Here is a 12,564-nt window from a genome sequence, read left to right on the forward strand (position 1 = left end):
TCTCACCCTCCTCCCAGAGCTCCTGGTCCTCCTCTATCCCACAATGCCCCTGAGGCTGGCTCCACCCATCTCTCACCCTCCTCCCTGAGCTCCTGGTCCTCCCCTATCCCACAATGCCCCTGAGGCTGGCTCCACCCATCTCTCACCCTCCTCCCTGAGCTCCTGGTCCTCCCCGATCCCACAATGCCCCTGAGGCTGGCTCCACCCACACCACCGAGAGCGAGAGAGAGACGCTGCGCATGCCCGGTCTGCCTTCCCGCGAGGTGGTCCCGGGAAGGGGGGAGGGGCCCGGTCACTGACCCGGAAGGAGTTTCCCGCGGCTTCAGCGAGCGCGCGCCACGTCCTTCGGCCGGAAGCGGAAGTGCAGGCCGCGCGGACAGCCCGACTCCCCAGTGCGCCCCGGCCATGGCCCCGCTCGTCGTCCCCGCGCTGCTGCTGCTGGCGGCCTCGGTCAGCCTGGTCCCCCGGGCAGGCTCCATCTCCTTCCAGCTCCCCGCCAACTCCAGGAAGTGTCTCCGCGAGGAGATACACAAAGACGTCCTGGTGACCGGGGAGTATGAGCTGAGCGAGCAGCCGGGAGGGAGAACGGACCTGAAGGTGGGGGGAGGGAGTGGGAGAGCGGGGGGGAAGGGAGGGGAGGGGATGGGGAGGAGGGAGGAACGGGGGGTGGAGGGAGGGGGAGTGTGTGGAGGAACGGGGGGGGAGGGAGGGGGAGAGCGGGGGGGAAGGGAGGGGAGGGGGAGGAGGGAGGAACGGGGGGTGGAGGGAGGGGGAGAGCGGGGGGGAAGGGAGGGGAGGGGGAGTGTGTGGAGGAACGGGGGGTGGAGGGGGGGGAGGGGGAGTGTGTGGAGGAACGGGGGGTGGAGGGGGGGGAGTGGGAGTGTGTGGAGGAACGGGGGGTGGGGGGGGAGGGGGAGTGTGTGGAGGAACGGGGGGTGGGGGGGGAGGGGGAGTGTGTGGAGGAACGGGGGGTGGGGGGGGAGGGGGAGTGTGTGGAGGAACGGGGGGTGGGGGGGGAGGGGGAGTGTGTGGAGGAACGGGGGGTGGGAGGGGAGGGGGAGTGTGTGGAGGAACGGGGGGTGGGGGGGGAGGGGGAGTGTGTGGAGGAACGGGGGGTGGGGGGGGAGGGGGAGTGTGTGGAGGAACGGGGGGTGGGGGGGGAGGGGGAGTGTGTGGAGGAACGGGGGGTGGGGGGGGAGGGGGAGTGTGTGGAGGAACGGGGGGTGGGGGGGAGGGGGAGTGTGTGGAGGAACGGGGGGTGGGGGGGGAGGGGGAGTGTGTGGAGGAACGGGGGGTGGGGGGGAGGGGGAGTGTGTGGAGGAACGGGGGGTGGGGGGGGAGGGGGAGTGTGTGGAGGAACGGGGGGTGGAGGGGGAGTGTGTGGAGGAACGGGGGGTGGAGGGGGAGTGTGTGGAGGGGGGGGGGGGAGGGAGGGGGAGTGTGTGGAGGAACGGGGGGTGGAGGGGGGGGGAGGGAGGGGGAGTGTGTGGAGGAATGGGGGGTGGAAGGGGGGGGAGGGAGGGGGAGTGTGTGGAGGAACGGGGGGTGGAGGGGGAGTGTGTGGAGGAACGGGGGGTGGAGGGAGGGGGAGTGTGTGGAGGAACGGGGGGTGGAGGGAGGGGGAGTGTGTGGAGGAACGGGGGGTGGAGGGGGAGTGTGTGGAGGAACGGGGGGTGGAGGGAGAGTGTGTGGAGGAACGGGGGGTGGAGGGAGGGGGAGTGTGTGGAGGAACGGGGGGTGGAGGGGGAGTGTGTGGAGGAACGGGGGGTGGAGGGGGGGGGAGGGGGGGGGGAGGGGGGGGGGGGGGGGGAGGGGGGGGGGGGGGGGGGGGGGAGGGGGGGGGGGGGGGGGGGGGAGGGGGGGGGAGTGTGTGGAGGAACGGGGGGTGGAGGGAGGGGGAGTGTGTGGAGGAACGGGGGGTGGAGGGGGAGTGTGTGGAGGAACGGGGGGTGGAGGGAGAGTGTGTGGAGGAACGGGGGGTGGAGGGAGGGGGAGTGTGTGGAGGAACGGGGGGTGGAGGGAGGGGGAGTGTGTGGAGGAACGGGGGGTGGAGGGAGGGGGAGTGTGTGGAGGAACGGGGGGTGGAGGGGGAGTGTGTGGAGGAACGGGGGGTGGAGGGGGAGTGTGTGGAGGAACGGGGGGTGGAGGGAGGGGGAGTGTGTGGAGGAACGGGGGGTGGAGGGAGGGGGAGTGTGTGGAGGAACGGGGGGGGGAGGGAGGGGAGTGTGTGGAGGAACGGGGGGGGGGAGGGAGGGGAGTGTGTGGAGGAACGGGGGGTGGAGGGGGGGGAGGGAGGGGGAGTGTGTGGAGGAACGGGGGGTGGAGGGGGGGGAGGGAGGGGAGTGTGTGGAGGAACGGGGGGGGGAGGGAGGGGGAGTGTGTGGAGGAACGGGGGGAGGGAGGGGAGTGTGTGGAGGAACGGGGGGTGGAGGGGGGGAGGGAGGGGGAGTGTGTGGAGGAACGGGGGGGAGGGAGGGGAGTGTGTGGAGGAACGGGGGGGGGGGAGGGGGAGTGTGTGGAGGAACGGGGGGTGGAGGGGGGGGGAGGGAGGGGGGGGGAGGGAGGGGGGTGGAGGGGGGGAGGGAGGGGGAGTGTGTGGAGGGAGGGAGGGGGGAGTGTGTGGGGAGGGGGGGGGGAGGGGGAGTGTGTGTGGAGGGGGGGAGGGGGAGTGTGTGGGGAGGGGGAGTGTGTGGGGAGGGGGGGGGAGGGGGAGTGTGTGGGGAGGGGGGGGGAGGGGGAGTGTGTGGGGAGGGGGGGAGGGAGTGTGGAGGGGAGGGGGAGGAAATTGGCCATTTCCACGCACAGTTGTGGAATTGTAACTTGCAGCATTGTTTCCAGGAACTGTACCTCAGTGGGACAGCTGGGTGAGATTGAGTTCACAAATAATGCAACCGGGAATCCCTGGAGCTGAGGGAAATGGTCAGACAGCAGGGTGCTGCGGATGTGGGAGTATGGTTCGATAATGGGTGACACGGTGGTTAGCACTGCTGCCTCACAGCGCCAGAGACCCGGGTTCAATTCCCGCCTCAGGCGACTGTCTGTGTGGAGTTTGCACATTCTCCCCGTGTCTGCGTGGGTTTCCTCCCACAGTCCAAAGATGTGTAGGTTAGGGTGGATTGGCCATGCTAAATTGCCCGTAGTGTTAGGCGAAGGGGTTAATGTAGAGGAATGCGTGTGGGTGCGTTGCGCTTCGGCGGGTCGGTGTGGACTAGTTGGGCCGAAGGGCCTGTTTCCACACTGTAAGTAACCTAACCATATCTAATCATAATTAATTGAAAGCTCCTCTCCGGGTCTGACTTGATGCAGATGTTGTGGCTAGTCTCTGGGATAGAGCCTGAGTCTCTTTCGGGCCTGGGGATTTGTTCTTTAATGGAGGGTGATTGCCACTCCCATGAGGCCAGGATAACAGCTGCAGCGACAGTGAAACCACTGCAGGAGCAAAGGTGTCAAGATCCTGCTGTGGTTCCAGGTGGTGGGTCTTCTGTTGCGACGCATGGTGGTTCAGGAGGGCGGAGAGCTGCTGATGGATCCTTAAGAGGATTTGCTGCCGGAATGGGAAATCCCCGGGGAAGGTGGGAACACAATTGGCTGAGAGTGGCCTCATCTAGCTGGCCTGTGTTGGGGAAGGTGATGGGGGGATGGTGGTGAGGAGGAGAGTCAGAGCCACGTCGCGTGTCACTCGTGAATTCAGAGAGCTGGGGCGGGACACATTTTAATGCTTGTCTAAGGCAGTGGGGGTGCTGTTGGCTAGGCCCAGCCTTTATTACCCTGGAAAAGGCAGTGGGGAGCTTAATATTCCCTGTTCCTACCCCCACTGCAGGCCTGGGGGCTTGTGGAGCTCCAGGAAGAATGGGGAAAATTGTCAAAATGCTGCTTTGTTGAGAAAAGGGGAGTTTGAAGATGAGTGTACAGTGAGGGCAGAGGGGCGATGGGTCTTTGTTTTTGGGAAGAGAGGAGGTGGCTGGTGCAGATGGATATATACACAGGAGAGGAACTGGGTTTGGGGGTGGGGAGGATAAGTAGAATGCATTCAGGGATAAAGGGTGGTGTGGGTCAGTTTAACCCAGTGCATGATAGCTGTCTCAGTCGTGGTGTCTAGACTGAGGCGATCGCTGCTCAGTGCGGGCTTTCCGAAGACCTGCCGGGATGATCTGGGTTTTCTGTAGCTGTTGCCTGGTCACACCTGACCCTGGACAGTGCACTGAGCTGGTCATTAAGCAGGTTTTTCTGATGCTTGCCTTTGTTCCTCAGATGCGTTTGAGTCGAGGGGTTGGCAAGTCATGTTGAAGTTGGTGGGGCCTCTTCAGGAGTCGTGTCCCCAGTTCTGGTCGCCCTGCTGATGGGAGGATACTATTAAATTGGCCAGAGCTCAGAAAAGCCTTGCCAGGATGTTGCTAGGAATGAGGGTTTGAGGCAAAGGGAGAGATTGGATAGACTGGGACTTCTTTCACTGTAGAGTAGGAGGTTGAGGAGTGACCTTCTAGGGCTTTCTAAAATCATGAGGTGAACAGCAGCTGTCTTTTCCCTCGGGTGGGGGATTTCAAGACGGGGGTGGGGGGTGTTTTTAAGGTGAGAGGACAAAGATTTTTTAAAAAATGACATGAGGGGTAACCTATACACAGTGATTCGTGTGTAGAATGTGGTGGAAGTGGGTCCAGTTACAGTCTGGGAGGGACCAGTTTAGTTTGGGAACAAGGTCATTATGGATTGGTTGGACTGAAAGGCCTGTCTCCTGCTGAGGTGCAAGGGCTGAACTAGGTTGCTACAAGTGGGGGGGGCCACCCGCAACTCTGCACACCCTGGGGTCGAACTCCGTCTCTTCCCTATCTCTGTCAAGCCTCCCAGGACTCCAATCTCCTCTGATTTCCCTGCTCTTTCTATTGATCCACACTTAGCGGCTGTGCAGTAACTGGGTAACTCCTGACCTTTCGTAATCCAGTCTGTTTGGGGTCGATTCTGAACATGCTGTTTGCAGTGAGGTCATTTCGTTTGCCTGTTCCCCTCCCAACACGCACGCGCAGAATTGCTGATATCTGTGCTGTGATCCCTCGACCTCCGCGGTTACCACCATTCCAGGTTGAAGGGTCACCACGCTGGGGCTGGGCACATGGGAAATCTCAGCCGCTGTTTGGTTACCATGGCTGGTCTGGGCCTAGTCATTGGGTATGAGGCTCTCAACCCCTTTGTTTCCTCACCCTCCAGGTGACGGATTCGTCCGGCCACATCCTGTACTCCAAGGAGGAGGCGAGTAAGGGCAAGTTTGCCTTCACAACCGACGACTATGACATGTTTGAGATCTGCTTCGAGAGCCGCCTTCCTGCAGGTGTGTGTGTGGGGGGGGGGGGATCGCTGAGGTACAGGCTTCCGGGTGACTGAGGAACAGAAAGAGGTTGAAGGCAGAGCCCAGTAACGGAATAAAAGAACAGGGAGGTGTGGCTCTGTGTTTTACTCTGCATTTCTTTGTGGGGTGTCGCTGGCAAGACACAGCGAAAGTCGTCCGTCCCTGTTGCCCCGCGAACTGAGCAGCTTTCGGCTGTTTCTGGGTCACGTTACTGTGGGCCAGACCGGATAAGGGCAGCAGATTTCTCCTCCCTGAGAGGTATTTGTGAACTGGGGAGGCTTTAGATCTGAGGTTTTTATATCCAGAGTTTTTTTTTTAAAACAGATATCTTGGACACTACGGGACAATTTAGCACGGCCAATCCACCCTAACCTGCACATCCCTGGGCACTATGGGACAATTTAGCACGGCCAATCCCACCCTAACCTGCACATCCCTGGGCACTATGGGGCAATTTAGCACGGCCAATCCCACCCTAACCTGCACATCCCTGGGCACTATGGGACAATTTAGCACGGCCAATCCACCCTAACCTGCACATCCCTGGGCACTATGGGACAATTTAGCACGGCCAATCCCACCCTAACCTGCACATCCCTGGGCACTATGGGACAATTTAGCACGGCCAATCCACCCTAACCTGCACATCCCTGGGCACTATGGGACAATTTAGCGTGGCCAATCCACCCTAACCTGCACATCCCTGGGCACTATGGGACAATTTAGCACGGCCAATCCACCCTAACCTGCACATCCCTGGGCACCGTGGGGTAATTTAGCACGGCCAATCCACCCTAACCTGCACATCCCTGGGCACCGTGGGGTAATTTAGCACGGCCAATCCACCCTAACCTGCACTTTGGACTGTTGGAGGAAACCCACACAGACAGTCGTCCGAGGCTGGAATCGAACCCGGGTCCCTGGCGCTGAGAGGCAGCAGTGCTAACCATTGAGCCATCATGCTGATAAGTGGCTTTTACCTGCTATTCTGAGCTGGCTCCCTCTATCCTGACTCCCAGCCCCTTCTTCCTGAAACTCGGGGCTGACTCTGTTCTAATACAGCCCACCCTGTCCCTGACAACCCTACCCCAGTCGTGGTTGGGTGGGAACCCGAATGCAGCATTAAAGACCGGCATTGGCAAGGCGGCGGGGGGGGGGGGGGGGGTGCGTTTGCGGGAATGAGTAAGGGGGTTCCAGGTCAGGATGAGCAGGAGAGGCAGCCTCTGTCTGGGGTCGGGTGGAGATTGCTTGGTTGAATGTCCAAAGTTGAGTTTTTTGCCGTTTCTCCCACCTTGCCTCCAGGCCATTTCCGAGTTCCAGACCAGCTGATTATTCTCAACACCAAACACGGCGTGGAAGCCAAGAACTACGAAGATGTGAGTTCTGACCTCTTATCCTCTTGGGGGGGGGGGGGGTGGTGCGACTGTATCTGCGCAAAAACAGACCCTTCGATCCCTCCCTGGTGATCCTGTTCCAGAGCAGTCTCATTCCACTGTGCCCTGTCTCCTCCTGTTGCTGGACCCCTTCTCCTTGCTCTTTGCTGTTGAGTTGTACTTGCCCATCTAGGTGAGCTCCTGCCTCTGTGTTCCCTAACTCCTGTCTGTGTGTTTCCTGACTCCGATCCCTGGAGCTGCTGTCTCCCCCCTGCTACTTTCCCTGTGCCCATGCATGCCGCTGTCGCCCGTTGTGTGGAGAGCTGAGGGGGTTCGGAGGCAGTGAGGGGGATCCCGTAAGAGCGTCTGCGATTCCCTTTTCAGTCTTTCTCTCTCTCTCTCTCTCTCTGTATCCAGATTGCGAAGGCAGAGAAGCTGAAGCCCCTGGAGGTGGAGCTGCGACGGCTGGAGGACCTCTCCGAATCCATTGTCAATGACTTTGCCTACATGAAGCAGCGTGAGGAGGAGATGAGGGACACCAACGGTACAGCTTCTCCTTTTCTGGAACTCGCGCACCCTTCTGCTCGGGGGAATCCCCAGGGCTGTCCTATTTCAGTTGGTGCCCCTCTCTGTTCTGAAACTCGTGCTTATGGATTTAATGCCTCCTAAAAGCACCTTCCTGGCCACCCCTTGTTGAGCCAGCTATCCTGTTCAATGTGTGGCAGTCAGTATACATAGACAAATATCTCAGCTAGGCACATGGACTCCAGGAATGGTGAGGCCTTGCATTCAGGCCTCAAGGTTAATCCCCAGTGTGAAAAGTCTTTTTTTTTTTTAAAGAGCCGGAAACCTTCTCCAGCTTCTCAACTCTGACTCCTCGCTTTCTCCAGACAGCTCCCTCGCACAGTCACGAGACAATGATCATGTTTTGCGATGTCGATCGAGGCCTATGAACTTGAGAGAGCTTGTGGAGCTTTGGGTTGATAACTGATTCGGAAGGAGACATCCCTGATGTTATCCCGTTCCATAAAAAAGGACTGGCCCCTGGGTGCATGTGGTTGTCTTGTTGCCCTGTGGGTCATGGGCTTCAGGCCAGCACCTGTGAGCCATGGCAGGAGTGGGAATAATGTTGACTGAGGGCTGGCAGCGTGTGGGGTGAAAGGAGCCGTGTCGAGGCAGTTAAGAACATAGGTGCAGTCCATTTGGCCCCTCGACCCTGCTCCACATCCCATTGAGTTCCAGATCTGGGCTGTCTTCTTGATAACTCCTCCACCCCATCCCCCCCCCCACCCCCTCCAATCCTTGTCTCTTGAATTGCACTATGAAGAAATTCAATGACCCAGCTCCCAGTGCTGTCGAGGTAAGGAGCTATTATGGTCTGAGAGGGCACCTTTTCTCCTTATTTCTGTGGGGCCCTCAGATTGTGAAACTGTCTCCCCTCATGTTAGTGGCTCTCACACAAGAATAAACATCCCCTTGGCATCCTGCCTCTCAAGCTCTTCTTAAAGTCTCTAAGCAAGTCAGTCTGTTGATAGATGTAAACAACACATCTGGTGCACAGTGTCCTGCAGGGAGCAGAAATCTGCTGTTGTTACCCAGTCGGGGCCTACAGACCCCACAGTGATGTGGTTGGACTCTCTGGGTAATTGGGAATGGACAGTAAATGTTGCCCATATCCCACGGAGGAATAATTTATGAAGATAAACCATGTAAGCTGCAGCAGCTCAGGGTCCAACCTGTTTGAGCATTGAGCCCTTTGTCACAGGAATGTGTTGAGCGAACCTTTGTAGCGATTGCATTGCACTGGTGCCTGTTTCGGATGGGGCTTGGGCGCCAAGTTGTTGCCGACTGCGTGTTTTGGTTCCAAGTTACAAACCGTGACTGGACACCTACACACTCGGGCATGTGCTCTGTGAGGGAGCAATGTCACCGGGGTGGGGGGGGAGTTACTCACGGTCAGAGAGTGGCGAGACATACTCCATCCCTCACTGAGGGCTGTTTGGAACTGAGTGAAACGTGCAAGATTCCGGTCGGCTGGATGCTGAAAGGATGTAGGGGGATAGACTAGAACGGGGATGGGAGGTGGGCAGGAATACGGGTTTTAAAAATGAGGGGTCTCCCATTTCAGACGGCAACAAAGATTTTGTATTCTGAGGGGTGTGAGTGTCTGGGACATCCCTCAAGAGAGGCCATTGAATCCTTCTGTGGCAAGAGGTAGATAATTCACGAGCAAAGCGCTTGTTTGGAGATACCAAAGTAGAGGCTGCAATGCTCTAATCTCTCTCTCTCTCTCTCTCCCTTTCTGTACAGAGTCGACCAGCGCCCGAGTCCTGTATTTCAGCATCTTTTCCATGTGCTGCCTCGTCGGCCTGGCAACCTGGCAGGTGTTTTACCTTCGTCGCTTCTTCAAAGCCAAGAAACTGATTGAGTGAGAGGGTTTGACAGAGGCAGTAGCGAGAGTGTGTGTGTTTGTGTGTGTGCACGGGAGAGAGAGAAATATTGTGCGCCAGTGTGCAGAGGGGGTGGGTATTAATTTCCAAGTGTATTAAATGTGGTGCTTCAGCTGTTTGGATTGAGGGATGTGGTTTTTTTTTTAAAATTTGTGGCGGTTTTCTGTGAGTCATTGACCTGTTTCAGAGTCCGGGGGGAGCGGGTGGGGGAAGTCAGTGCTCGAGCTGGGACCCAGGAGCCCGCAATCATTGTTCCAGCAGGTTGGGTTACTCCCCGAAGGATGGGCCGAAAGGCAAACCTTTCGTTATTTTGTTTTTCCAAAGGCTCAGTAATGTTTGTTCCAATTCCTGTTGTCTGTAGCTGACAATTAGTGGTTGAATTTAACAGCGCTGTCAGGGGTGGGGGGGGGGGGGGGGTTGAGTTTAGGCTTCTGATTGGCAAACGGCTTTTTGATTCTGAAAACGTAGCACTGTTGCTTTCTCCTCAGCTTGTGGTGGTCTCTGCCAGTTTTCCACACATCATCTATCTGGTGACTGAGAGGGGGTGCTGGTCTCTCAGTGGTTTATCCCTCTTTAATGCTGCTGAACGTGGGGCTACTCAGTCATGCCCACTGAATGTAAGAGGACCCGGCCCCTAATCCGTTCCCCTCTGACCTCACATACTGACTCCTGCCCCCAACTCCTCCCTCCTGATCCCGGATCCATGCCCCTCTGAACCGGCACCTCTTAAATGGACCTTCCTTGCTTTGGTGAACTGTGACATGTATGAGCTGATGTCTGTTTATTTGGTCTGTTTCTCACTTTGGAAATCCCCTCTGCACATTTTGACTGCAGCCCCACAGGCACTTAAAGGGAGGGAGTCTGACCACGTCCATCCAGTATCCATTCTAGATGCGGCTATAGAAAATTCTGATGGAACTGTAAGGGAGAGGGCTGAGTTTGGAGCTTTAAAATGGGCCCTTAACCATCCAGCGTCTTTTCTTTTCACAATCCCCATTGGAGCTGCCTCTGAAGTGTGAAAAAGGGCGGGTGAATCTGGTTGGTCTGTCGAGCGTCCTGGGGGAGGAGGTTAATTGAGGGTCCATTTCACCTCCTTTTGAGTGTCTCCCCCGTTGATTTAAGTACACTCTCTGAATTAGCTGCCTGAGCCACTCCACCATAGTCAGACCCACGTCTTTTGCCACCATACAGTGCAGGAGATGGAAAGCCAGGGCTGGTGTGGACTGTGAGCGCCGTCACGTCTGCCTCGAAAGGTCAAGTCAGTGAGGATGCAGATCGTGCTGTGTTTGGGTGGGAGGGGAGTGTTCAAATCAAATAATTTAAACTCCTCTTTACCCAGCGGTTATCTTGTGCTTCCTTCGCTTTCTCCCCCCCCCGCCAATCTCTGTGCGAATGACACGGGGTCTGTGTCCTTACATTGTGGGAGTGACTGGTGATCTGGGGCCCTCTCCCCGTGAGAGTGATCAGAGTCTGGTGTCCGTGCAGTGTGGGAGTGACTGGTGATCTGGGGCCCTCTCCCCGTGAGAGTGATCAGAGTCTGGTGTCTGTACAGTGTGGGAGTGACTGGTGATCTGGGGCCCTCTCCCCGTGAGTGACCAGAGTCTGGTGTCCGTACAGTGTGGGAGTGACTGGTGATCTGGGCCCTCATCCTGAGAGAGTGACCAGGGCCTGTGACTGACATTTTGAGCACCCCCTGGAGAGCCCTTTCACTTTACCAACAAAAAAAAAATCAATGAATCCTTTGGAAATTTTTTTTTTGTTTGTGCAGAGGTTTTAAGAATAAACAGAATTTGTAATTGAAACCTGGAGTCCGGCCTCTTTCATCTCCAAGCCTGGGCGACTCAGTCAGGGCCTGGCTGACTAGGCCGAGGGCGGAGACGCCACCAGTGCAGGGTGTGCTGAGCATCACCTTGTGCACCCACCCGTCACCATGCCAGGTGCCAGTTTGAGCAAAGCTGCAACATCTCTCTCTCTCTCTCTCTCTCTTTCTCTGAAGCTCCAGGGCAGCTTGGCTCATTGGGTGCCAAGTCCTCGGCTGCCAGGGCAGATAGTGACTGAGCTTGCGATGAGGTGACATTGGGCCAAACATGGCATCAGGGATTCCAGTGCCACTCGTGGTCTTGGGGATAGTAGCGTAGATGGAAGGTTTGGCAAACCAAAAGATGAGAAAACTAGATCAGGCGAGCGACTGGAGTGTCAGTTGGAGTGCGCTTTGGGTCCAGTGACCACAACTCTATTAGTTTTAACTTAGTCTTGAACAAAGGTAGCACAGGTCCACAGGTTAAAATGCAGCAGGGCTAATTTTGGGGCCTTTAGGCAGAATCTAGCAGAGGTCAACGGGGTAAGTGCCTTTGAAGGAAAAGGAACGACTGGCAAATGGGAGGCTTTTAAAAGTGTGATATCAAGAATCCAGGGACAGTATGTCTCTGTTAGGGAAAAGCTGACAGGTTTGGGGATCCCCAGCTGATGAAGACTCTGCTCATGAAAAAGGTATACGTTGGGTTTAAGCCATTGGTCTCAAGTGAATCCCTCGCTGACGATAAAAAGTATGAGGGAAACCAGAAGAGCAGAAAGAGGGTATGAGCTGGATCAGGCAAATACGGCTAAGGAGAATCCCAAGAGGTTTGATAGCTATATTAAAAGAGTGGCAAGGGAGAAAATAGGTCCCCTTAAAGGTCAGCGAGCCACAGGGGAGGGGGGAGATTTTTCATGATTATTTCTCCTCCGTAAACACTGAGGATGTTTTGGACCACGTGCATATTACCAGAGAGGAAGTGTTTGCAGCCTTAAGGCACATTAAGATGGATAAATCCCCCGGGGCCTGATCAAGTCCGTCCTCTGATGTTGTGGGAGACTCGGGAAGAAATTTGAGAGTCCCTTGCAGCGATGTTTCCTTCACCTTTAGCCACTAGTGACGTTCCGGAAGACTGGAGGGTGGCTAATGTTGTTTAAGACAAGCCGGGGAACTCCAGGCCAGTGAGCCTGACATCAGGGGGAGGCAAGTTGTTGAAGAGGATCAGGATTAACCAACATTTGGATAGTTAAGGTGTGATTAGGGTTAGTCAGTGTGGAATTGTACACAGGAAATCTTGTCTGACAAATCTTTGAGCTTTTTGACGCGGTAACCAGGAGGATAGATGAGGGTAGGGCAGTGGATGTTGTCTGTATGGACGTTAGTAAGGCCTTTGACAAGGTCCCACACAGCAGGCTGGTCATGAAGGTTAGGTCACATGGGATCCAGGGAGAGCTAGCTAATTGGATTCGGAATTGGCTCGATGGTAGGAAGCAGAGGATGATGGGTGAAGGTTGTTTCTCAGGCCGGAGGCCTGTGACTAGTGGGGTGCCGCAGGGGTCAGTGCTGGGACCTTTGTTATCTGTTATTTACGTAAATGTATGAGGC

General features: G+C 56.7%; 1 protein-coding gene across 1 annotated transcript; it reads left to right on the top strand.

Annotated features, from left to right (window-relative positions):
- The first annotated feature begins 364 nt into the window (after positions 1-364).
- Positions 365-10,966, top strand: tmed10 (transmembrane p24 trafficking protein 10). Its single transcript, XM_043686727.2, has 5 exons — positions 365-597; positions 5,203-5,323; positions 6,644-6,717; positions 7,132-7,258; positions 9,025-10,966. Exons 1-5 carry the CDS (start codon positions 406-408, stop codon positions 9,144-9,146), a joined length of 636 nt encoding a protein of 211 aa, XP_043542662.2. The 5' UTR covers positions 365-405; the 3' UTR covers positions 9,147-10,966.
- The last annotated feature ends 1,598 nt before the right edge of the window (positions 10,967-12,564 follow it).

Source organism: Chiloscyllium plagiosum, unplaced genomic scaffold (genome assembly GCF_037043375.1).
Source record: "Chiloscyllium plagiosum isolate Xiang-an unplaced genomic scaffold, Cpla_swu_hap1 HiC_scaffold_46, whole genome shotgun sequence".
NCBI lineage: Eukaryota > Metazoa > Chordata > Chondrichthyes > Orectolobiformes > Hemiscylliidae > Chiloscyllium > Chiloscyllium plagiosum.